The sequence below is a fragment of the Raphanus sativus genome, chromosome 8 (assembly GCF_000801105.2).
Source record: "Raphanus sativus cultivar WK10039 chromosome 8, ASM80110v3, whole genome shotgun sequence".
NCBI lineage: Eukaryota > Viridiplantae > Streptophyta > Magnoliopsida > Brassicales > Brassicaceae > Raphanus > Raphanus sativus.
Window position 1 is genome coordinate 14,131,890 of NC_079518.1, and position 27,080 is coordinate 14,158,969.

The following is a 27,080-nucleotide window of genomic DNA, read 5'->3' on the forward strand; positions in this document are numbered from 1 at the left end:
TTGATAAAGCGAGATACTGTTATTGATTTTTTATATAAGAAAATGTAAAAATTCTGTAATGTTTACAGTTACAGGTTCAAAATGGACAACCGAAATGGAAATGGCTACCATTTTACAAAATACAAAGATCCTTCCTTCCTTATTCGTTTTACTATCACAACATTATACATAAACATCTCTATATATATTCTTTTCATTATTTGTATTAGAAAGAAAAAAGAAAGATTTGAAGAAAAGTATGGATATAAAGAGAGTGAAAAGGGGATGAGTCATATCACATGATGGAGCAGCTTTGTGGGTTCTCTTCGCTGAAGTAATCGCATCTGGTGACGTGGCATTGTCGGTAACTAGGTGGTGGTCCTCCTCCCCAGCTATCGTAGACTGGTCGGCCATAGCATTCATACGGTTGAGGCGGCGGCATTCCATATCCATTGAACGCTGGCCCACATCCATAGCCACCATAGTAGGGCCCACAACACATGGCTGCTGGCTGCCCCTGCGGCATTATTGGCACCATCTGTGGTGGCGGCGGTCCAGGCTGCTTCGGGGCCGGAGCGGGAGCTGGAGCAGGTGCGGGAGCTGGAGTAGGTGCTGGTGCAGGTGCTGGTGCTGGAGCAGGTGCTGGTGCTGGAGCAGGTGCTGGTGCTGCTTTGGGTGCAGCAGGTTTCTCGGGTTCTTTAGGCTTCTCTGGTTGCTTAGGCTTTTCAGGTTCTTTTGGTTTTTCAGGTTGTTTAGGCTTTTCGGATTCTTTAGGCTTTTCAGGTTGCTTCGGCTTTTCAGGATCTTTAGGTTTCTCAGGCTCCTTAGGTTTCTCAGGAGCTTTGGGAGCATCTTTGGGCTTTTGGGGAGGAGGTTGGGGTTGTGGCTGAGGCGGCTTTGGTGGTTCGATGATCTCGATGGTCTTGATAGAGCCGCCACCTTTAGAACAGAGTTTGTCCATGATCCTCTCAGGGCTGCAGCAGACCACCTTGATGATGACCATGTTGGACTTTTCATCAAATATTTGATCTCTGATTTCTCTTGTTCCCAATCACATAAATAATTATCCACTCAGTCCATTTCATCACCAATAAAATCACATCAAAACAAATAATAGTTCACCAGAATCTTTATAAAAATTAAAGAGAGAAGAACTCACGAGGGAATTTGCAAAGAACCTTCTTGACCTTCTTGTAACACTTGGCGCAATCAAGATCCACCTTCAACTTCATCATAGTTACCTGTTTTTTGGATATAGACATCACTTCAGGTTCTGTCTGATTAGTTAATCATGGTAAACTATGATCACCGCCGTACTTTGGAACTGATTCGATCTCTGACACAAAAAGCGAGAAAGAGAGAAAGATTCTTCTAATAGCTTCCACAAAGTCTACCCTTTTTATTCGATCGTATTTTTTTAACCATACAAAACAAAAGATATCCCACATACAAAAACCTCCACAAGATAATATTAATAATAAGTAACAAAAAATGAGCAGAAAAAGGAGTATCAAAAGCTCCAGAAGATGTAAATTCTAAAGACCCACACAAGTTTCTCTGTCGAACAAAATAAGAAGAGAAAAGAAGACAAACCTTTTCCTTGCCCTTCTCGGCCATGGCTTGAAATGGAGAGCTGAGATCTGAGATCTGACGATGGCTTTGAGTCTACTTCAAGAGAGAAAGGCATGGGAGGTGGTGAGAAGTGTAGCTTTTTATAACACTGACTCAAACCTGACTTAACCAATGGTCCAATGACACGCGTACAACGCTAGCATCCGTTCTTGATGTAATCAAAACTTTTTCATATCTTTTTGCTCATATATTTGTATATTATTTCTGATTTTTTCTTAGAAGAAAGAAATGGTGAGCGTACAATAATGAATCACTAGGTAGGATCTGCGCCTTGCGCAGGGTGAGATTGGTTTCTAAAATTTTAATTTAATTTTAACATATGTTCTAAATTTGTAAACATAGTTTATGGATCGGTTATGTAATAACATTCTCAATATATTTTTGTTCATAATTATTAACTACAGATGATAGATATTTATTTTTAACTACGGATGATAGACATATATTTTTAATTTTCATCTATCTTTTCGTTCGAAAGGTACATAGCAACCTTTTGTATACATTACACTACTTGAGTGATTTTTGTTCGTTAATGAAATAATAAACCAAACTTTCACTCCGGCTTTGTCTTCTGACCAGTGTCTTTGTTCTATTTAATTTTGGTTTGTGTAGATCTATCTGAGGGAGCTTTGAACAAATCAGTAACAAAAAATCAAATACAAATCCCAAGACAATCTGAAGCACTGACTGGAATCAATCAAATCTTTGATAAGTAACATTAGGTTACGTGTATTTTTGTATTGAAAATAGTTAAACTATAGATAGACTACCATCGAAAATAGTTACATGATACGATTCTATAGGTTCTATAGTATAAAGAGAGGAACATTATGCATAACTGAGATCATGATATTGAGTTTTAGGTTAATTGGCAAATATGATTAAATAATATGATTTTGTGGTTCTATAGTATATCATTTATTAGGTTCATGAATGTAAAATATTATACTATAAAAGGATAACCAAATATCTATATTATTAAAACTGAATTACATTTCAGTTTTTTAGAAACATAGATAGTAATATTAAAAAAATTAATTATGTTTGGAAATAGGTATAGCATTCAGTCGTTTTTTGCTTCCTTCACTAATGTCATTTTTCGTAATTTCAGTATCACACGGCTTTAACCAAAATCGAAATCAATAAAGTATACATTATCAGTTAACTTACCATGTTTATCTGCTAACCAACTGGTTTGTTTAACTAAACAATTAAAAAAAACATCGTGTACAGAAAGTCATTTTAGATACGAAAACAACTAAAATTTGATTTAAGCGTATATCTCGAAAAAATGTTATTAAATTTGAATCAAAAGTGGATAAATATCCAAACAAATTTATCATTCTGGTATCTAAATAACCAGAACCAAACATGATCCGATCGAAATATTTCGGATATTCGAATGTATTTGAATCATATATACTTGAATATGTTATCTATTTCTATAGTTAATATCAAAGATATAAGCTATCTTAAAGTTGACTAAAATATTTGAAATATAAAAAACACCAAAAATACTTAAAATATATATTTCTTCTCCATCCAAATATTCAAGTTAAACATATTTTTAATTTAGGTAATTTGGCTTACATTACTCAAATTTACATGTTATAGTATTTTTATTTTTAGATTTAGGGAAATTTAAAGTATATAAATTTAAAAAATTTAAAAATAGTTTAAACGGGTTATCCGGACCCACAAAGATCTGAATTAAACCGGAATCAAAATTTATAAATAGCTGAATAGAGCTAGAATCTTTAAACTCAAAAATCTCAAACCCGAATAAATTTTAACGAAATTCGAATGGGTACCCAAATACCCAACCCTAGCTTAGTCAATATAAAATGATCAAATATTACAAATATATAATTAAGTATAAATAAATGAAAACTAAAACTGAAAATTAATACTTGTGCGGTCCTACGGGTCAAGATCTAGTAAATGTTAAATGTGGGTCTTCTATGTGAGGGACATATTGTATAGACAGGCTTCAAATCACCAACAAATTAAATCTAAACCTGCCATTTCTTTAAGTACTGGATCTCAAAAAAAATTAGAGACAAAAAGAATAGAGAGAAGATGATATCATTGAAGCACTTCCATCACTTATATTTATATAAATTTCAAATTATTTCTTTATTAAATGAGATCAATATATCAAATATACGCTCGATGATACTGATTGGCAAATTGCAAGTTAAGATTTCTTCAAAAAAAATTTGTTTTCGGAAGTTGATAAATACGGCTGAATACTGTTTTAGGTTAATATTAAACATTTGAATCAAAGATTTCGTTTGTGATGTAAAGATTAAGAAGGTAGTATAAATAACGGCAAACTAATTTTATCTCCACATAAAATTTTGTGATTGCAATCAAGACTTTCCATATACAATACAATATTGACCTAAATAATAATCTAAATTTGCGTGGAGATCAATATATTGATAAAAATATCACTCACTAATATTCTAAATCATAAATGCATTAAATTAAAGATCATAACTTGCAAATCACGATTATGAATTGATACCATAAAGTGTATCATTTACATTTAAATATATAGAAATTTGATTTCAAATAAATTAGTTTATCTGTGAAAACATTTCAACTTAAATTGTTCTTATATTTTTAATGTTGGAAATTAATATTCATATTTTCTGTAATTTAATTTTTGTTTGCGTTTGTAAAATAAAAATCACTATAAGAAAATACATATACAAAAACTACAAAAGAGATTTTGCAGGTACAAAAAATATTATAACAGGGGCTTACTTCTTTTTTTTGAACTAATAATAATGATGAACTAACGTAACTAATCGATTATTTCATTAGTTGATACCAGTACATATAAAATCCAGAAGACGAACCTTCAATGGTTGTTAAATATGTCCCAAAACTATGGAGTTTATTACTCTTTCAATATTTCTTACCTTCTTTTGTTTCCGAAATTATACCTGCGAAATCTCTTTTGTAGTTTTTATAATATTTATAAACTAATCGATTATTTCATTTCAATGAAATATTTAGCAACAAAATAAAACAAACTAAACAATGGACAATAAATAACTAAAAATAACGCTTTCAATAGTTTAGTTCTGGCAAGATAATTTAAACGGTACATAGTTCATCAATTAGAATCTTAAGATCAAATGCTAAAAACAACAATGGTACAAATCAAAATATGAACGATACGTTGCAAAGGCTTTATTATTCAGAAACTGAAAACCAAAATAAAATTCAAATTAATATGCAACTCACATGAAAAGGCTCTTCTTGGTATCCTCAAAAACAAATCCTGTCAATGTAGTTTGTGTAAGCAAACATAGAAGTAAAATAATTAACAGATGAAAATGTTCATATATGCTTACTTGTTTTTGAAGGCTTCTATTTCTAGGAGTTCAGGGTCAAACAAAATGTGAGAACATGAAGCTCCTCGTCTATTTGAAGTCACCTGCTTATATATTTGAATCAAAAAGAGAAATCAAATCCTTTTTATCCTTGTTTCAGAAAAGGATCAAACTAAGAAACCAAAACCTTTTTAAATGTCGCATTTTGTCTTCCTACAAAAATTTACCATATGAAAGTGTTAGTTGTTTGGTTAGACAGGGCTAAGTTGATATAGGGCATATTGCAATAAACTAAAAAAAAACTTATTTTTGCATCCATGAAAAAATATTATAAAAGTTTCTACACCTTTAGCCTAGTATTGTTTCCAAAAACTTTTTACATCTCTTTTTCACCTTTGAAATGTTTCAACTCAGATATTGAGTGCATAGAACTCATTTTTTGTTAGATTGCATACCGGTTCGAACTTGGTTGGTAATGATGCTGAGTAAATGAGTTTGAAAAGTCATATATAGTCAGGCAACTTAGGGTTTAGGCACACAAGAATTACCAGAAACAAATATTGAGTAGTTTACCCAAAATTTACGCTATTACTATATTTAACTACACGCATTATCGCCTTCCAAAATTTGGTTAGTACTATATTTTCGAAACTAATATAGGAAACAATATTCAATACGATATTTGACCAAATATTAAGTGTATAGTATAAACTTAAAATGATAACTATTTCTGTGGAGGATTTGGCATAAATTACGGTTATATTAAATGACATACTAAATTAGTTTAAAATTTATTGCAGTTTTCATATATTAAATACGGTTATAATAAAATGGCTTCTGATACATTATATGGCTTCTGATACATTATAAAAAATGTTTAGTTTACTTTTAATAAAATGGCTTCTGATACATCTTGCAGTGAAAAAAAACAAATATTAGATTTTACAACATTATACTACATAATTTCGTAATACATTATATGGCAATGATCTATGGTAACCTTATATATGGCAATATATTTTGATAGAAAAGAAAATCATGGAATGAGTTAATGGGAAATAGAATTAAGAGAAATAGTAATGATTTTTGACTTTCCTTAAACATGAAATGATGAAATCGGACATATCTTTGACTTTCCTTTTTACACGAAAACGTCCAATTATTCATTTTGAACTATAATGTATATGAGGAAATTCGAGTGGTACCATAATGACATTTCTTTGTAATTTCTCTAGTGAATCAAGGGTGATTCTATATATGGGCTGAGAGTGAATATGGTGCCGACACGTCAGCATGACACTCATGTAAATAACTTACACATTTAAGGTTACTCTTTAAAAATGCTTCTTGATTAATAATAAGAAGGGGATTGAAAAAATACCTTCACATATCTAACCTTCATAGTTGCCATTAACTGCCCTGACCAACCTTTCTTTTTTTTTCTATTCTCAAATGATATTTACTGCACATCTAATTACTTTTTAGTTTTATTAAATGGCTAATATGAAAAGTTAGGATAAACTATTTAAGGCATGAGTCGGTGGCTATTTTTTTCAATCATCATTCCTTCAACGCAACTCTTTGTTTCCTCTTTTTGTTCTGTAGAGATTTGCTTTTATAAAAAAAGTAGAGAATCTGTGTAATTGTTTCACCAGCTCTAATAATCTAACAACTCCCACTTCCACAGTACCGCATCACATGCTTTGTATTTATCTTATATAAATAGGAAGAGTGACATAATTTTGTATATGTCTAGCTTATAGTATATCACTAACAAACAAATAAAGCAATCATCATCATGAATTCTTCATACGTAAGAAGAAGATAGAAAGTAAGAACACATAAAAAAAAAAACAAAAAAAAGCTGGAAGATTCGTGACATGGGCCTTTTGTTTATTAAAAGCTCACTTGAAAAAGACACTGAGAATTAAGATAAACTAGATCTTGACCCGCCCGACCGGGCGAGTATTTATTTTATGTTTTTAATTTTTCTTTTAATATTTAAATATAAATTTAAATATTAAATTTATGTTTGCAATTATAATAAAAATTAAAATTAAAATTTTAATAAAATATTCTGATATAAATTTTAAATTTCCTAATTAAAATAATATAGAGGTGGATCATAATTTTTTCCAATTCAAAAATCTTAGCATCCCTCAAAAACAAAGAGAACAAAATTATAAATACATAAAACATATAACCATATTTGGGACTATAGTTTCTATTAAAATAAACTTGTTAAAGAAAAATAATGTTACGCTGTTTTTGTTTATTTATATAGCTTGACCCGTGACCGTATAAATATTTTATTTCACTTTATTTTTTTTCTATGTACTAATGGTATACTATATATATTTGTAAATTAAAATGTATTATATAATTGTTAATATAACATTTTTAAAACATAACGATTTTATTTATTAGTTTTAAATAATTATATTTTGTGATTTAATCGTCTATTATATCACAATGTATCATATAAACAAATCTTATATTTATAACTAATTGGACTTATATAAGAAGTATTATGCTAATAATATAAAAAAAAAATTAATTTATATTTTTATGTTATATAAATTGATTATATTTTATATATTAAGAAATATATTTTGGTTAAGATTTTGTTAAGGAAATTTATTATTTAAATTAGAAAAAAATATTAAATGCTTAAATCTATTATTTAAATTAGGAAAACGCAATCATACTTAAATATAGCTTCATTTAATACCTCAATGGCATGACAATGTAAATATAATGAAAAACTAAGGTTTAATTTAATTTTGTACTTCTGTTTTAATAGAATAGATATATTAAATAGTGCAGGAGCCAATGGGCAATATTTAAAAGCTCTTACTGGACTCTGTACATCTTCTTATCGCTACGTCCAATGGGCCGTTACACATTCTTTTGCAGACATAGTTTATTTATATTAACAAGTGAACTCTTATTTTCAATTTGTTTCAACTATGATTTCCGAATTCTCTATCAGGAGCAACATCCTGTGAATGGTCGTTAGTCGATATTACTTCATGAAAAAAAAACTAGACACTTTCTATCAAACTTTTCTTCATTTCTAAATCCATAAATGCATACACACGCCACCTGATTGCTTTTTTATGTTACAACTTACCATCATGTCAAATCAATGGTTATGAGCTTTCATGTTCCCTTAATTATATCATTGTAGAATTTTTTTTCTTCATCCACTCATCTCCAAGAGAATCCAACATCGAGATTGGCGACACATCCAACTAGCATCAATACTTGATTTGATAGTATATGTAGAAAAAACTGGTGAAAAGGTTCACTGCTCACACCAGAAAAAAGTATTAACAAAAGAAAAGGGTTCACTGCTCACACCAAGAAACAAGCTCTATCCAATACCTACATACATGTATCACGTATGTACATATATACCTTATAAAGAGATTATTCAATGACAAAAAACATTTGAATATCTTACGACATCGTACCCGTATATATATAGGTCTGAAACATCGAAATATGGAGAACCGCGCGTATACGTAAGATTAAATTCAAAGGTCAGTTTTAGATGATATGATCTCAAATGTGACGTGTTTTACTTTTAAACCAGTAGAAAACTCATTATATGATTGAGTTCACATTGTCACATGCAATAGAATTAGAGGGTCGAGATATTCTTAGGGTTTGAAAGCTCACGGACCTACTATGTAAAGCATGTGATGTGACCCTATCTAATAATCTATGAAATAAACAGGCTCCAATATTGTCGATACGTTTAGGTCTGCAGGGACCGCTTCATTTATTTTCATACTCATTTTGTTTTTTCACAATGATACCATTGTGGTCTTCCGAACGAGCCGGAAGTTATAGTAATACAACTATACAAGATTTGAATATTTAAGTTTGGAGATTGCGAGTATTTGTCCTTAGGAAATCTTTTCCTGATTTGATCTATATTCATTTGTTTTTCTCCATGACTTGACATAGAACCCATACTTAAAATCCTTAGGGAAAACGGGTTCTACGTTGTAAACTTGTAATTCTCTAATTCTCCAATAACAGAACAGTAGTAATCAAAATATATATAGTAATTCAACCTCAGTTACGAATCTTGATTGCCAAATAACAGTTGATTCAACCAGTAGCTTAAAGAAATACAATTTAATGCCAATAATAAAATTTACAAAGAGACAGTGACGAAGATGTGATCATTCAAATTGGCCATCTTCATTGATATGTCCAAGTCTGACTATGTTGTTGACTTTTTGTTGGTTGACTTAAACAGGTCGCCGGGCCGGGCTGTTGGATGGCAACAAGACCGAAAAATGATTTAGAACCGAAACAATTGAATTGAAGAAAATCCTTTACCAAACGGCTTGCACGTAGACTTTTGTTCAGTTGAGGTTGGTCCTATTTGCTTTGGTTTGGTTCACTTAAAATGGTCGTCCTCTATAGTATACCTATGGGCATTCAGTTTTTAGTTTGGTTTTGGTTTGGTATTTTAGTGTTCTGTTTGTCAGTTTTAATTAAAGATTTAGGTATTTATGAAATTTTGTTCTGTTTTAGTTAAATTATTATTATTTTTGTTTGGTTTTAATCTGGTTAACATGGTTGGAAACCCACTAATATAAAAAAAACTGGATCTGTCTCGGTTCCGAATTTTTGGATTATTTGGATAAATGTCGGATATTTAAGGGTTTTAGATTAATTATCGGCTAATTTGGGTTGTTCGGATAAAAATCAATTAATTTAGATCATTTATAATATTTCGGATAAAAGTTATTCAGATAATTCATCTTTTTGTATGATTTAGTTTATAAAAGTATTTTAGTATATTAACTTGTTTTGAAATTAAATTGGAATGTTTTTAGGTATATAGACTATATTTTAGATATTCGGATATCCATTCGTTTTTAGTTTAGTTTTAATTTTTTTTTTGGTTTTAAAGATATAGAAACCATTCAAACAAATCATGATATCCGAACTCAAATCGAAATAAGTTTTTTTGTTTGATTTTTCGGATCGGGACAAACGTGCCCATCAGCCCATAGCTACTCTTCTGTATCTTATAACAAAAACTCATTTTATTTATGTGTTTGTAGGAGTTGATACTAAAAATCCGGCTAAATATATCAGAGGCATATGTCGGATGTTGCAGTGGTGGATATAAATTCATGAAAAGACGATACATTTTCTAATCATTGTGTTGTTTTCCAGTAAAGACGATGGCTATCAAACATGTGGTTCCCTAACTACTAAAGTGACTATGCTAGTTATGATGCACCTTATACCACAACCCGTGGTCTCTTAAGTCAACTTCGAAATTCCTATATCTGCTTCTTCAGTTGTGGTAGTGTGCTTATCTACAAATCTGCTGCTATTTATAACTGTTTAATCAGTAGACGTTTTTAGCTGTTTAGTTAGTATACATTTTTAATTGTAATGCCATGTATTAATTATTTCATATATGTAGATCTAAAGAATGTTATGTGTCAAGTGTCGTTTAGGTAAAATGGATCGACAAGAATATTTACATATTGAGAGAGACACAGAGAAAGATACAAAGCAAAGTGTCGTCTCTGCTGAAAATTCCATCCCCAGAGAAAAGTCTAACAATTAGATTGGAAAGCTGGTGGGTCCAAATTGCAAATCAAAAAGTCACAAAGACTTTGATGGGATTATCCGATTATGTCCTTGATGATGTGATTGTGAAGATATATATCATTCTACTTTGTGTGGCTCTGCTACATATCCTATTTCTATCCATTCACAGGTAACGGATTTGATTCGTAATGTTATATCACGAATAATCATTCGATGATGCAGTAAGAAAATAATGGTAAAGATACAGACGGTACAAAGTTGATGCCTGGCATATACTGGTCTGGTTGTACAAAAGTTTTGTATTTTCAATTTGTCGTTCTCTCACTTCTTACTATATATATTTAACTAAACACCACCATCTCTCACAACAAAAGTTTTAAACTGTTCTTGTGTCACCAATCGGATCAAACAACATTTAATCGTGGGGATAGCATCTAAAAACTCAAAAGATCTCTAAGTATCTATAACTATATAGTAAATATGCGAAGTTGGTCTGAGATCATGACAAGCACTTGAGAGAATAAAAATGTGAATGGAATAGAAGGAGTTCGTTTTGGTCGATGCAGAATCAAGCTAGGCCCGCATGGCATGCCGCGGTCGCTTTTTGCCTTTACGAAAAATGTATGAAAGGTCCAAATTAAAATGATTGCTGTAGATTTGTGGTGGTTAGTTTAATACTCAGGGATTTACTGTTTATGAACTCAAAGGTCGGATCTAAGATTTAGAAAGCAATATGTTTCTAAGCTATGTTAACAAAACAATTTTTTTTACAATAGCTCTTTAATATTTAAGTGTCAAAACGAATGTTTTATTTGACTGAATCTAAAACAGGCATTGCATGAACTAGAAGTCTATAATTAATGTATATAATATCTATTTTATGTAATAGTAGTAGGGTAAAGGAAGAGAAGTGGGCTTTTTAGGTTGAAGGAAAGAGAATAAAGGGAGATTTAACAATAAGGAAGTGTCGTTTTATGTGGATGAAAAAGAAAAGAATATAGTGTGGGGATTGTGTGATGTGTCACTCTCTCAAATCTAAATTCATTGCTTCACAGATCAAAACTATTCAAGAATCTTATTTACCAAGTTGGTGCGGTGGTCTCTACTCTCTAAACATATATGCCATTAGCGATTAAAGAGCTTGACATTTGTTTGGTTATCCGCTAGATTCTCGAGTCTCACCAAGCAGTTAAAGCATACATTTTTGATATTGATCTTAGTCCCCCTATTTAATCCTTCAGAGGGATTCATGCATGTTATTCATGTTCGTTCAAGCTTTGAAATATATATTATTTAAAACTCTTTTTATTTTTTAGAGAAATTTTAAATTTCATTTTTCTGTGTCTAAAAATGTATGGACGGAAACCTAACTAATCTTCTAAAAGACCAGTACCGACGAATACTCCGGTCTAAATGAGATCTAAGACCGGTTCCAAATTTGCTAAACGAAGGCTAAGACATGGTGTTATATATGTTCGTCTGGCCAAACAGTAGCAATTAAGTTTCTAACAAGAATCAAATCCAAGACAAAATGTTTACGCGGTGCTCCAAAGTCCAAAGTCCAAACCCTCTTCTTACCAAGTTATGTTCATTTTTCTTACAATATCATGGTGGACAACCAAACCAAATGTTTTCTTTGACAATACATGACGCTTTACTGACTAAAACAATTGAATGTAGACTTTTTATTGCTCTCATCCAAGTTTTTTTTTTTGAATGAATATTAAATTCAAAATCCAAAAGAACATTTGTTACATCGTAATGCATCACTGTTTAACGAATTAATGAATCAAAAGAATATTATATTTTATTATTCAAGTTACAAAGTATATTATTATTATACTTTGATAAAAAAAATTATTATTATACTAACATTTGTACTATATTTTATTCATCTTTGTACCACCTTATTTAAGAATAGATTTAACATTTTTATTTAACTTTTTTTTTGTCAACTAACATTTTTATTTAACTAAGAATACAAGAATGTTATTTTGCCGTCGCTTCTTCACTGTTTCATTGACTCTTTTCAGTCTTCATTCTACAAGGACACATTCATTAGAAAGTGCTAAAAAGGTCAAAAGCATATTCAAAGGACCACAACCCATTCACTCATGTCCACCTGTCACTGCCACTCTGTCAAACCACGTTAGCATGGTGGCCACGTGGATTCATATTTGTTTTGCGCATACCACGAGCTTCACACACTCACGAGGCGCGACGTCCGTCAGAGCATTGACGGCCGTTCCCTTCTCCCTTCCTATCTCTGGACGGTAAGTTCTCACGGCGTTGGAAACCACGGAGTGTAAGGTCCTAGTCGAGTGTCATAACGGCCCCACACGAGTCAAGCTTACAACTAGACAGAGAAATGAGTGTGCCAAACCTCTAGCAACACGCGCGACTCACACGCGTGGAAAAATATGGTAAGCAGCCATTTACAACCTCCCAATGTGATTTTGAATTTTAAAAAAAATCACATTCCTTAATTTAATTGATTTTCACTCAAATAATATAGCAAAATTTGGAAATAAATAAAAGAATAAATATAAAATATCTGTGACGAAACAACCTTGTATAATTATTATATTAATACAAAATAATGTAAATACTCTAATTATTAATTGATTGACAAAGATCTCACCGTACTAAAGAGTGACACGTGGATAAACTAACGTTATAGAAGGAAGGTGCAGAATCGTAATTTGACCACATCACTCATTATTACCAGTCGTTCCATGTCTCTCTGTCCTTTGGTTATATAAACAAGACAGATGCAAACTTTGTCTGGTACCTCTCCTGTAAAAGACATGGACGCAGAGAAAGCAAACAACAACGATAACAATGGCCACGTCGAGCACGAGCGTTGCCCGGTGGAGGAAGTGGCACTCGTGGTCCCCGAGACCGACGACCCGACTCTACCGGTGATGACATTCAGAGCTTGGTTCTTGGGCCTGTCCTCCTGCATCCTCCTCATCTTCCTCAACACGTTCTTCACCTACCGCACGCAGCCGCTCACCATCTCAGCAATTCTCATGCAAATCGCCGTCTTGCCCATCGGCAAGTTCATGGCTCGGACTCTCCCCACCACTCCCCACAAGCTCATGGGGTGGGAGTGGAGCCTCAACCCTGGTCCTTTCAACATCAAGGAGCATGTTATTATCACCATCTTTGCTAATTGTGGTGTTGCTTACGGTGGTGGTGATGCTTACTCTATTGGAGCCATCACTGTCATGAAGGCTTATTACAAGCAGAGCCTTAGCTTCATCTGTGGTCTCTTCATCGTCTTGACCACTCAGGTATACCTCTCTCTTTCTCTCCCTCTTGAGATTTATATTCCTGGAAAGATTTTTTAATTTGTTAAAATATTGTTTAATTTGTTAAAATATCGGTCTAAGGGTTCAAAAAATGGGTCTAGACGTCTGCATAAACTAAAATCCTCTGACCGCCTAGTGATTTCTTGAACATTGATTTTGATGAATGGGTGTGTGTGTAGATTTTGGGTTATGGCTGGGCTGGAATCTTGAGGAGGTATCTTGTTGATCCTGTTGACATGTGGTGGCCATCAAACCTTGCTCAAGTCTCTCTTTTCAGGTTTGCAATCTTATCTAGAACGTAACGCTTTTTTTTACTTGCAAACGCGAAAATCTGAACGCTGCTTTTTGTTTTCAGGGCGTTGCACGAGAAGGAGCACAAGTCAAAAAGCTTGACGAGGATGCAGTTCTTTCTTGTGGCACTAGGTGCTAGCTTCCTCTACTATGCGCTTCCAGGCTACCTATTCCCAATCTTGACTTTCTTCTCGTGGGTCTGTTGGGCTTGGCCTAATAGCATCACGGCTCAGCAAGTTGGGTCAGGGTACCATGGTCTCGGAGTTGGAGCCTTCACTCTTGACTGGGCTGGTATCTCTGCTTACCATGGCAGCCCTTTGGTGGCTCCTTGGTCCTCTATCCTCAACGTTGGTGTTGGCTTCATCATGTTTATTTACATCATAGTTCCTGTTTGTTACTGGAAGTTCGACACTTTCGACGCTAGAAAGTTTCCCATTTTCTCCAACCAGCTGTTCACTTCCGCTGGCCAGAAGTATGACACAACCAAGATCTTGACTCCTCGGTTTGATCTTGACATTAATGCTTATAACAACTACGGGAAGCTTTACCTCAGCCCTCTTTTCGCGCTCTCCATAGGTTCCGGTTTTGCGAGGTTTACTGCAACGCTGACTCATGTAGCATTGTTCAACGGCAGGTTAGTTTGTTTGTGGTTTCTTGAATGAAAAATAAAAAGAGAGAGAGAGAGAATGTGAATGAATCAATTTGGTGTGTGTGGTTTGCGCAGGGACATATGGAGGCAGACTTGGTCAGCAGTGAAGACGGTGAAGCTTGACATACATGGGAAACTGATGCAAAGATATAAACAAGTGCCAGAGTGGTGGTTTTATGTGTTGCTGATTGGAAGTGTAGCATTGTCTCTCCTCATGTCTTTTGTGTGGAAAGAGTCAGTGCAGCTTCCATGGTGGGGAATGCTTTTTGCTTTTGCTATGGCCTTTATCGTCACTCTCCCTATTGGTGTCATTCAAGCAACTACTAATCAGGTTTAGTTTTTACTATTTTTTTATATATAAGATAATATCTCCAATTTACTCATATATTTTTTTGTGTGAAAAAATGCAGCAACCAGGGTATGATATAATAGGGCAGTTTATAATTGGTTACATCCTACCTGGAAAGCCTATTGCAAACTTGATTTTCAAGATTTATGGAAGAATCAGCACAGTCCATGCTCTCTCCTTCTTGGCAGACCTTAAGCTTGGCCATTACATGAAAATCCCACCGCGGTGCATGTACACGGCTCAGCTTGTTGGCACTGTGGTCGCAGGTGTGGTGAACTTGGGAGTGGCATGGTGGATGCTTGAGAGCATTCAAGACATATGCGACATTGAAGGAGACCACCCTAATAGCCCCTGGACTTGCCCCAAGTACAGAGTGACCTTTGATGCTTCGGTTATTTGGGGATTGATAGGACCGAAGCGTCTGTTTGGAGCAGGAGGCATGTACCGTAACCTTGTCTGGCTCTTCCTCATCGGAGCTGTCTTGCCTGTTCCCGTGTGGGCGATGAGCAAGATCTTCCCTGACAAGAAGTGGATCCCTCTCATCAACATTCCTGTTATCTCCTACGGGTTTGCAGGGATGCCTCCGGCAACTCCGACCAACATCGCTAGCTGGCTGGTCACAGGAACCATCTTCAACTACTTTGTGTTCAATTACCACAAGAGATGGTGGCAGAAGTATAACTACGTGCTCTCTGCGGCGCTGGACGCAGGGACTGCATTCATGGGAGTGCTCTTGTTCTTCGCGTTGCAGAATGCTGGACATGACCTCAAATGGTGGGGTACTGAAGTAGACCACTGCCCTCTTGCCACCTGCCCAACGGCTCCTGGAATCATAGCTAAAGGCTGTCCTGTTTTCTAAATTGAGTATTAGATTCAAAAACATGTTATGAAAAACATGTTATATTATTGCTTCTTTCTGTACAGCCTTCTCTACTTGCTAGATAGTGGCCATCAGAATGCTGCAATAAACTCTTACTTTTTTTTTTCTTTTTTTATCAGAAAACTCTTACTTTTTCTTAGATTTATCTTTTGTCACATAAGTTGCAGATGACTTTGCTAAATTTGAAAGCCACACAATAATAATTTGTGAAAACTTGAAAGCCACAAAACAAAACAGAAAAAGAGATTTGCTGGTTTTACAAGTTTAGTCTGAGTTTCTTTATTGTTTTTTTTTTCTAAATTATTCTAAGAAAAGAGGAGATGATGATAAAAAAAAAAGTCTTGAAATCAAAAAGATTACACATGACTGAATAATGCATCTTTCATTATGTTGCTAAAAAACCTTATTGACAAGTTTTAAAAGACAACAAAATTCGAGCTTATTGAGAGGGAAAATACTTTTTTTTTTGCCTGTGATGATGATAAAACTCTTCTTCCTCTTCTTCGCATATCCTATTATAGCCTCACATTCATTCATTCTCCATGAAATTAGATACTAAGCATGTCTGAGTTTCCCCACATGCTTACAAGAACTGGGCACTATCATCTTTTCTCACCTCTGGAGGGACTTGTAGAGCACCACAGTGACATACTTGGCCAGAAAACGGTGAGTGGAACCAAGAGCAACCACAGACGGACCGCTTTTGCCTTTCTGCATGTAGAGATGGTTGAGGATGACGTGCTGAGGTCTCGGCAGCGGTGATGGAATGTCAGGGCTTGCTGGAGGCAGGTTCAGCAGTGTCATCTGCAAATGCGGCGGAACCAGAGGCGGTTCTTTGGAGTAGTCCTCAGCTCCTAGAAGCAAGCTGCTGTAACTAGCTTCTGGTGATTGCGGTGGCTCAAAACCAGATATGCTTTCAATGTCTTCTGGTACATAGTCCTGCACACACAACCACCAAAACCATATCTGCCTATCAGAAACTATAAAGATCTCCCTTTGCATTCCCTATACACACCTCAATAGCCTCTCTCTCACCCTAAAGGATTCATTACCTGGAGGTCTAAGAGGTTGAAAGTGTTGCCAGCGTCATCACGAGCGAGAGGGAGCTCAGGGGCATGCCTCCACTGCCCATCAACGATGAACCTGTACTCATAGACACCTGAAGGTAGGACTTTCATTATAGTGAAGTCTTTCCCAGATCTCTGAAGCCGACTTCTGATACCAAAACAAAACACAACAATGAGAGATTTGAAAAAAAAAGACAAACAGAAAGAAAAAGGAAAGACCTTGTCTTCCAATTATCCCAAGAACCTTCGACAGCAATCTCCTTACCACCATGGCACCAAGTGATCATGGTGGGGATACCTTGCTCGTTACAAGCCTCTTCGTAGGAAGGAGATTGCATCCAGGAAGGGTTAGGGATGTGGATTTCATCTGGTCTTTGAAGAGGAAGCACCGGAACCTAAATGAAAAAAGATTCAAACTTTTTTATTTAATTTCTTCAGATCTGTCTTTTAAAAGGGAAAGTGAATCTGGGGGGAAGGAGAAGGAGAGAGAGAAACCTGAGGAGCAAACATGAGAGGAGATTGAGTGGCGCGAGGAGATTGAGGAGGAGATTGACCCATGAGCTCAGGAGGAGGAGGTGCGGTGGTGTCGGAAGAAGACATGGGTTGATGAATCTCACCGTCGTTGTTGTCTTCGAGTTGAGATGCGTTGTTGTTGTGGTGGTGGTGGCTACTGTTCGCTTCGTCTCTCGCGTTCACGTTGCCCATAGAGAGAGAGAGAAGAGAGAGGATACGGACAAAAGGGGGATGATCTTAATGCTTTTGTGTGTGTGCGGACAGAACAGAACCGGGTTTAAAGGTTCGTGCTTTTTACGTAGAGATTGATCAAAGGGGGACGGAGTAATTGAGACAATGGCTTCCCGTTCCTTCCTTCCTGAGAGATCACAAAACTATTAATAAAAATTAATAAGATAAATTAAAAAAGGGCTTAATCTTTCATTTCAACTCACAGATTTATAAAAGAAAAGTCGAAACTCATATATTTTTCTTTGTTGTTATTTTGTCATACACTCTTTCTACTTTTTCTCTATTCACTTTCCTCTAATGGGTTTTGTTGTTTATTGCATTTATTAATCCTATAATTTGATTTAGGTGCTAATGACCCACATTTCAGCATATTAAATAGTTGGGCATTTGGTAAAACTACCTAATGTTTTATGTTTTCAGTTCATTAACTCCCTCCTTTTGTTATGTTTCAAGGGGGGAAACAAATGTAAACTTCGAAGCAATTTTACAACCAATTTTTTTTTGTAGTAATTTTGGCCAAAGACCAATTGGCTTGGTATATAGCCAGATAGCAACAAGAGACCAAACTTAGTGTGTAGTGTTTTCCACCACTCAAGTAGTTTCACATAGATGATCATGGAACACAAATAAATAATTCGAAACATCATAAGAGCACATCTAGAGGGAGTATAATAATGTAGCTAAAAATATGTCTCAGGTATGGAGAGCGCAAGTGGAATTTGTGATCTAATCAAAGGACGCAAAGGGTTTTTATTCAAACAAATCATACTTTGTCACGTTAAGTTGTGAAAGACACTGCCACTCTGAAAACTGACTATAAACATGATCGCTCTGCTTTACCGCCCCTCTTATCTGCCAACGCAATCAGCTGTGCGTGTAACAATAAACTCCCTACAAGAAAATCACTATTAGTCGCTGCAATTTTAGACTAACAATGACATATGCATCTCCCATTGAACTCATGAAAAGAACAGTTTAGCCTACAATGCAAATACCAAACGCCTACGATCACAACTGAACCAATGATATGATAAAACGGTGAGCAACATATGTACCTCTCATCAACAAGCAGAGTGCTTCTTGAACCAAACCATCCAATCTAAAACAGCTTCGACTGAAAAAGATTTTCATCACTCACCACCAAGGGTCAAAGCCGAGTCTATGTTTCCTCACCTGCAAAAGCCAGCATCAAAACTTTCACCCACATTACTAACAAGTCTAAGAATATGCTCTGACGAAATTACACACACAAAGCAAAGAACCTGCCTCGATGCCGTTCCTCTTCCACAAACTGCTTGCAAGTCTAGAGACACCAGAAGAATATCACAATCCTAAACTGCTTTTAAGCTCAAGTAATCCAAAGGTCCGACTTTACCTGCAAGCGTGAGAGTGACAGACCTGCAACTGTGGAATCGCAGATTTCTCCTTCAAAAAGATAGGGGAAAGAGCTCACCACAGTACGGCTGCTGCTAGTATAAGCAAACCAGAACATAATATCACACTGGTATCTTTGACTCAAGATATATGATTCAATAAAAACAATGAAACGCTTTTCTCTTGGGTTCTGGAAACGATATGTGAATTTCAAGAAATGTATTCAGGTACCTGAAGCAAAAAATTTGACTAATGGGGGTTAACACTAAATCTATACAAAACTAAAAACAATCAGCATGAGTTGAAAAACATTTATCATCTGAGATTATCTGCTTCTTTTGAAAAAAGCTTGAAAAAAGCTTCTTGATAAATGAGCAATGATATGTCGTTTTATGCGAAGGGGCTTTGCCATCCTTTAGCAGATACCACCAACTCAAGTACTATTGGCCATTACTATCGATCACAATGGCCATCAAGGTTTTGCAACTTTAGCCATCGCAATGTACTTGTCAACTTGTTTGTCCACAAAGTCACGAATCTGCATAAATATTAATCAAATGCAGTCACAATCAATTAGAAAACGTGCTCTAAAAGTAGATGCAACTATTTACTGATATTTACTTAAACAAGGAATTTAAAGACAATATTTTTAGCAAACGTTACAAACCTTGTTTTTCCGCTTTGAGTCAAGGAATTGGGGAACAGCCATGGCTTTCTCCGCGTCTGTTGTTTGCTGCATTACCTGATAAAGCTCAAGAGTTTCAGATGAGTCTTTTTCTAGCTTCATAGAGAGAAAAAAGAATCGCAATATACTAATTTAAGAATTTTAAAAGAGTAGAAAACCAAAAAGTCACAAACCTTTGTTGCTGTCTTCTTCATTATTGACTTGTATACATCTCTATCAATTTTCTTCGCTTTATATGGGGTCATAAGCAATGATGCAACAAAATCTACAACCCCCTGTTTCAGACGATCTGCACCCCTGATATGACTTTTACGTGGCTCTTTATTCACTGTAACCTGTGACATAGAACCTTCATTCGCGGGTTGGTCATGCTTCCAACTAGGAGGACCCGTCGAACATGCAATCGAACCTTCTTCATCCTTCATATGCAAGGCACGACTGAAAAATTCTGGATCAGCAGCAGCAGCTTGAGATTGCCATCTATCTATAGCATTGTAATCCTTGACACCATCGCTACTACCGCCAGTATCAACCCACGCCCCGGTAAAAACACTGGTTTCCGCAGCCCCACTTTCTCTAGAACATTCTCTGAACTTTGAATGAGACCCAAGCTCATTCGAGTGGCTACGCTGTGAACAGTTATCGACCTGAACCCTTGAACTGTCAGGGTCAAGACAGGAGGCAGGGAAATCATACCAGTCCCGAACTTTGCAGTTCCTAGAGTCTATCTCTGACATACAATCTTGTCTTCCTAAGACGTTGCCTGGAAACTTTTTCTTGAAATCAGATTCGTCCATTTTTGCGTACTGTTCTCGCCTCGCAAATTTATGAAACGAGGGAATCTTAGGAAGCTGCAATGAAGTACTTTGATAGGCCTCAGAAAATGCCTGCAAGACAGAAACATATTAATTTATACGTTAACAAATAAAGAAAGGTCGATCTAAGAGGAAAAAAAAAAAACACTCTCGTCTTCAGAGAAAACAAACACATTTCAGCATTTCACTCATTCGAAGATAAGAAAAACTTGCCTTTGCAGCTGCTTCAGCTGCTACACGAGCAGCCTCAGCTGTAGCAAACACAGCTTTTTCTTCCTCTGACATAGGTAGCTGGTTGTCCTCAATCTCTCCATCTGTTGTCATATCGTTACCATTGCTCAGATTCCCCCTACTGTCTGCATCCTCACTATTCTGTTTTCTTCTTATTCTAGAGATATTTGTAGGATTTGTTCTTCTCAATGATTTCATTTCCCTATTAGCTTTTTCTTTCCGGTAAAGTTCCAACCACACATTAACAAGCTGGCTTGCAATGGCACGGATATCACGGCTCGTGTGTGCACAAACCTTTTCTTTCACAGTCTTTCCAATGCCTGCATCAACAAGTGGAAAGTAAGTAACTTAGAGAAAATAAAAATTAATAACCGGAATATAATCACAAAACTGGTTGCACGTGATATTGAATCTTACGACAGAACCTATTCCATGTGATATATGAGACAGAAAGTGTACTTAAAAGAAAATAACCAATACCTGAGAGCCTCACGGCAAAGAGATCACTCGTAACTCGAACAAGAATATGTACGCAATGACGTAAAAGCTGGGTTCCATTCTTCCCCATCGAATCCTATTAGAAAATATAATAAGCAAAAAATCTATGGAGCAAACATAAAACCAAAAGAAAGCTGTTCTCTTTGCTTTGCTAAAGGCAAAATCTCCTTAAGCTTACCAGGATCCAAGAGTTCAGCACTGTAAGCCCTTCTTTTGTACCTGCAAAGGATTTCAAGGTTTCACCAGGTAGGTTAAGCAACTCCTTGGCTAGATGCAAACGCCCAACAGTTGTTTTAGCAGAGAAAAACATGTTCCGAAGCAATGAGTGTCTGGCCAACACATTAGACAGCTCAACAACTTCAAGTCTCTTTATTAGGTCGCTGACTTCATCCCTTACAGATACAGATTTCCTCTGCGCCTTTTCTAGTGTTTCTATTTCGGCTGTATAATCATTTCCACTTCTTAATATATCGATTATACGCACTGCTTCACGAACTCCGGTCATCATCGCGCCACCAACAGTGTCAGGATGCTCTTTGCATGTTGCCTCACCAGCAAAGAACAAACAATTCTGAACAGGCCTTCCCAGTACATCATAATCTTCACCAGAGGCACCAATAGCAACATATGAGTACGCACCATAACTGTAAGGATCAGCGCCCCAGTCAGTAACTACCGAAGCAACAGGATCAGGCACCAGATCCCCACCAAAAAGCTTCCGAAGAACCATCATTGCATGATTCACATGCTCAGACTTACTCTTGTCTTTATAGTCAACCGCAGCCTTCCCAACCACCAAAGCTATAAGAACAGGAGCACCAACAGTTTTTTTGATATTCCAAAACATAAAGCATTCACCTCTTTGATCTGTTTCCTCAGCAGTTGCCCCAAAATAATCCAAGCTATCATCCCAAAATACCTTTGAGAACTCCAACACAACTTTATTTAGAACTCCAAAACCAAGTTGTTTGATTGACGAATATTTCCAGTCCGGCAAGGGTGGTGAAAACTTAATGGTTTCTGCTTTCAAGCACCCAAGAGGAACAGTAACCAGAACAGCATCTCCAAGATACTCACAACCATTTGATGTACTAACTCTGACTTTGTGCTTGTTGTTATGCATGGCGGAGACATCAGAGGCATAAGATACCTCAGAAACTACATTGTTCAAGCGAATATCAAGTCCTTCAGCAAGCGACTCAGTAACTCTGCTATAACCACCTTTAATCATAGCATGTGGCCCTCCAAACCCGCCATAAAACTCATCTTGATTCCAGTTAGAAAGCGAAACTTCCTTGAGGACAGCAGCACAACCATACTCTGTATGAGCAAAATGCCAATTCATAACTCTTCGCTCCAAAGGATTCAAAAAATCATCTTTTAACCTTCTATCATGCATAAAGGTACTAGTGATGCCTGTTCTTGAGAATGAACCATTAGTTGAATTGCCAATCCCGAATCTTTCAATGTTCACCTTCTCATGTGGCATCCTCAGCCGCTGGAGGCCATATTCTAGACCATCCTCGAGCGACATTTTATTTGCTCTATCCTTGCCTATTTCCTCAACAAGCAAATCCATATCATCAATCAGACTGTTGAACTCTGCTTGTAGAGCATCATCTAGTTCTGGAGGAACCTTTGCCCCTGTTACAGTATCATAAAGAGGACAGAATCCATGCAACACACTCAAATCAAGACCTAACTGGTTACAGACCAAAGCCGATGGATCTGGCATTCTTTCAGATGGCACATCAGCCTCAATTCCTGTAATTATGCTGGCCCCCAGATCCACAGGAACTGAAAGAGAGGACAGGTCTGTAAATACACGACCACCTACTCTATTTCTTGCCTCAAGAACTGTGACAGAAAAACCTTGGCGTTGTAAATGACGTGCTGCTGTTAATCCAGCAGGACCGGCTCCAATAACTATTACTTTTTTCTCATCTTCAACCTCACACTGAACACAGTCTCTTTCTCGCATTTGATTACAATTTGCAGAGGATGGTGTGCTAGACAAAGCGGTCTTCAGTACTGAAATTGTTTCCGGACACTTTTCAACTTTGGGTGCATTAGCATCTGCTGGTAAAGCATTGCTGCAGTCGTCAATAATGCTTGCCTCGCATGTTCTGCTGGTAGATCCCAACATTGCTGAGGTCGCACATCCTACAGTTTCTGTTTCATCATTTTGGAGAGCACATTTCTTACCCTCGCTAGTCGATTCAACGGCTTTGACCTCACCAAAGATAAAAGTATCTCCTTCAGAATTTGGAACAGAAGCCATAGAATTTTCTTCGAGCTTTTTTCCCTGAGAAAGATCATCATTATGATTAGTCGAAGGACCCCCTTTTCCCCTCACGGATGACACCCCAGTATTTATATATCCCTGCAAAAAAACACCATCGCATGCGGACTATGAGAAACCCGTACTCATTCTCTTTTCAATAATCCATACAAGTCAAAAACAAACTTACGAAAAAATCAAGCACAGAGTAAACTAAAAGGAGACAGGATAGAACAGCACGACTTACTCTCTGATCAAGAAACTTATAGACTTCTCTGATAAGGCAAGCTGAAGAAAATTCACTCTCAGAAAGGCCAACAACACACTCGGTGACAGGTAAAATTCGGCTGACATTTTTACTCCACAGACCTAAGATAGAATTCCTGTAACACAACCAATATCAGTTTTGATACATATAGAATAGTGTTAAAAAAGTCTCGAAGAGGACAAAAGAAACGCAAAAATTATCCAAGTCTGAAAAGACAGAACTGTTCCAAGTATAATTGTTGAAAATAAATGGACAAAAAACAACTTGAAAATCCTTGAATCTCACTAGTAGGCCTGCCAAACAATACATTATGCATTCAAGGTTTCCAACAAATGAAGAAGTTAAAAATGGGATAGACATGTCAAGGTAAAGTATCATAAGGTACACACTTCTCGTGGACCTTTACGAAAAATACATTCTATACAAGCCAAGAAAACCAAAGCCATATATTTGAATCCAAAACAGCTATTGAAAGGAAACTAACCTGCAACGTAGGTACTCCTGATGGCTCCCTTTGCGCTTCAACACCTCTTTAAGTATAGTCTTCTCCACTGGACTAACCGACTGGGCTTTAAGCCCAGCTGCCACCGCAGCTGCTCTACCAATCTCAATTTCCTTGGGAATAAATGGAACGAAATCACACTTGTCGCTTCCTTTAAAGGACTTGTCACTTTGACAATCCAGAAAGCCTTGCTCATTCTCCCAATTTATATCTCCTCCATACACCATGTTTTCATGCTTACGCTTTCTAGCAATGCGCTCTGGACGTTGCAAGGTGGACAGCTTCCCAGAATTAGGTAATGAAACTGCATCACCTCGGAAATCTTCATCTTCAGAGGGAGTAACTGAAACCGGGGAAGCTTCAGCAGTTCCATCTTTGAGAGTATCAACTTGGATACCACCTCCGTTAGAAGTATCACGTTGAGAAGACTCTGATCCTGGCTCTCCCGGGTGTATGTGCTGATCAGGAGAAAGAACTGACATTTCTTTTCTAGCAGTAGGAGGAGGATTAACATCGACATTGACATTTGGGAGTGGTCTCTTGGATTTATCATCTGGAAATTGATCCTTCTCGCTGCATAGTGCCACTGATCTTGTACTGGACTTAACCTTGGTTTTATAGATATCATCCAAGCTCTTTTTGTTCACAGTACCTTCCCTACCAAGCTCAGATCCATCGTCAGCCATATCAGGGCATTCCTCACTAGGGACCAAACTAGAATCTGTCACAGCCTTGTCATTCCTAACCCTTTTCTTGCGACCCTTCAACCTCTTCCTAAAACAGGCCAAGGTATCATCCATATCCTCAGAATCCTTGCGTACATGACTCAGTTTCTTCTCAACAGTCTCTTTCTTCCTCTGTTTACTCTCTGTCTCAACTCTACTCTTAGCGGCGGTTTTGTGCTTCATAACCTTTAAGAGAGATCTGATAGGCTCATCATCATCACCATCATCTTCGAACTCAAAAACCTTAGATCCACTCTTGGAACCACATTTCTTCCCCTTCCCATCCATATTTAATCTCCTCAATCCCACCTATAAAGACTCCCAGCACTAACAAAACTTTCACCTGAAAAAAAAAAAATCAACAACGCGTATCATACAAAACCCCCTTCTAAATCGATCAATATACAAAGAAAATCACCAGCTAACCTTTAAGTAATAATCAATCAAGTCTCCACGGGGAAGTAACAGCCTCAATTTTTTAGGGTTTTCTAGGAGAGTGAGCTCGAAATCCTAGACACCAGAGAGCACAGACTGAGGGAGACGATTGGGGGCAAGCAAATACATGAAACGGAAACGAACGCCGGAGACAGAAAAGGGAGATCTAGAGCAGAAATTTCTTTCCGGTGGGTTCAAAAACTGGATTTAGGGTTTGCTTACGAGAGATTGGTAATGAAAACGAAATCGAAAGAGTAGCGGGAAGTGCGTTTTTCTTTTTTACCTTGGTGGTGGTGTCTAGATTAGATAGATAGATAGATCCTCCTCAGAAGCCACGCTTCAATTCAATGTTTCAAAACCCAAACCGAAGATGGTGGTGAATGCTCATTTAGGAGGCATACAACGATTCGGAACGCTTTTAAAACGCAGCGTTTCCATGATTCTTATGAGTTATGAGATTTTTAGATTCTTATGAGTTATGAGATTAACTAGTATTTTTTTAACAATCAAATCAAACGACCATTCTATTACTTAAATTTAAATTGGTCTAGTTAACCAGACAAATATAACAATTAATAAAATATAATTTCATATAGAAAGATTTTAGATCTAAAACCAAAAAATAAGTGTATAACCAATTAATATTACTTGTCAAATAATCTATATAATACTACAAATAATGATTTATGGTAACTAATTGTTGAAATTATAAAAATAGTAATAATTTTGATCAGTTTTTTTATATTTATAAAATAAATAAATAATAAATGAACAGTTTATATAACTTTTTGTCACGAAAACAGTTTATATAACATATAATGATTTTATATTCTTATTTACAACATTATGTTATATTAATGGACTATAATAACTATTAACGTCTTACAAAGTTCATAATGTATGCATTGTAAATCATTTATAAAAATTATATTAACATTTATAAAAATATTTATCTTGGATTATTTTATATTTTAAATTATTATAAGAGTTTGTAAGTCATCTATAAAAACTTACTGATGATAAAAACATATTTAAAAAAAATAGTCTTAGAAAAATATTTAACAAAAACCACATAATGATGAAACATATTTTTTAAAAAAAAATTACAACAAATCTATTGTTACAAACATTCAAACCCGCGAAATCGTGGGTATCCACCTAGTTTATAATTTTTTTTTCACCTAGTTTATAATTATTTACAAATGACTAGAAACTATTTTTTTGTCTAGCGGTTAGTTGTCCATTTAGATCATGACTGGTTTCCCTGCTACCACCCATAAACGTACCTTTTGCAGTTAGTAGTGGTTATTGGCACATTTTACTAATCATAGAAAACAATATAAATCATTTCAGATAAATCTAAACTTCTTAAATTTAAAAACTGGTTTCATCTAGCATTTGCGATTACGGAAGGATAAATAT

The 27,080-nt window shown here is 35.9% G+C and overlaps 4 protein-coding genes across 9 annotated transcripts; 1 reads left to right on the plus strand and 3 right to left on the minus strand.

The window, feature by feature from the left end:
- Positions 1-1,759, minus strand: LOC108818630 (vegetative cell wall protein gp1). Its single transcript, XM_018591539.2, has 3 exons — positions 1,573-1,759; positions 1,139-1,220; positions 1-1,017 (listed from the first exon to the last, which is right to left on the minus strand). The coding sequence occupies exons 1-3, from the start codon at positions 1,594-1,596 to the stop codon at positions 275-277; spliced, it is 849 nt and encodes a 282-aa protein (XP_018447041.1). The 5' UTR covers positions 1,597-1,759; the 3' UTR covers positions 1-274.
- An 11,539-nt stretch (positions 1,760-13,298) lies between these two features.
- Positions 13,299-16,184, plus strand: LOC108822249 (oligopeptide transporter 3). Its single transcript, XM_018595281.2, has 5 exons — positions 13,299-13,846; positions 14,044-14,141; positions 14,220-14,789; positions 14,880-15,135; positions 15,215-16,184. Exons 1-5 carry the CDS (start codon positions 13,322-13,324, stop codon positions 16,010-16,012), a joined length of 2,247 nt encoding a protein of 748 aa, XP_018450783.1. The 5' UTR covers positions 13,299-13,321; the 3' UTR covers positions 16,013-16,184.
- A 173-nt stretch (positions 16,185-16,357) lies between these two features.
- LOC108822250 (SNF1-related protein kinase regulatory subunit beta-2) lies at positions 16,358-18,008 on the minus strand. 2 transcript variants are annotated; one of them, XM_018595282.2, is made up of 4 exons: positions 17,596-18,008; positions 17,320-17,495; positions 17,086-17,248; positions 16,358-16,972 (listed from the first exon to the last, which is right to left on the minus strand). In XM_018595282.2, the coding sequence occupies exons 1-4, from the start codon at positions 17,803-17,805 to the stop codon at positions 16,646-16,648; spliced, it is 876 nt and encodes a 291-aa protein (XP_018450784.2). In that variant the 5' UTR covers positions 17,806-18,008; the 3' UTR covers positions 16,358-16,645. The 2 variants fall into 2 exon arrangements, with proteins under 2 accessions (XP_018450784.2, XP_018450785.2); XM_018595283.2 differs by having other exon boundaries at positions 17,086-17,245; positions 17,596-17,971.
- A 403-nt stretch (positions 18,009-18,411) lies between these two features.
- LOC108822210 (lysine-specific histone demethylase 1 homolog 3) lies at positions 18,412-26,091 on the minus strand. 5 transcript variants are annotated; one of them, XM_018595240.2, is made up of 12 exons: positions 25,942-26,091; positions 25,650-25,839; positions 24,481-25,566; positions 23,976-24,111; positions 21,626-23,830; positions 21,430-21,523; positions 20,932-21,269; positions 20,077-20,790; positions 19,886-19,960; positions 19,107-19,756; positions 18,900-19,017; positions 18,412-18,735 (listed from the first exon to the last, which is right to left on the minus strand). In XM_018595240.2, the coding sequence occupies exons 3-10, from the start codon at positions 25,509-25,511 to the stop codon at positions 19,691-19,693; spliced, it is 4,659 nt and encodes a 1,552-aa protein (XP_018450742.2). In that variant the 5' UTR covers positions 25,512-25,566; positions 25,650-25,839; positions 25,942-26,091; the 3' UTR covers positions 18,412-18,735; positions 18,900-19,017; positions 19,107-19,690. The 5 variants fall into 5 exon arrangements, with proteins under 5 accessions (XP_018450742.2, XP_056848034.1, XP_018450744.2 ...); XM_056992054.1 differs by having other exon boundaries at positions 25,650-25,824; positions 25,942-26,063; XM_018595242.2 differs by having other exon boundaries at positions 25,650-25,733; positions 25,942-26,047.
- Positions 26,092-27,080: the final 989 nt, after the last annotated feature.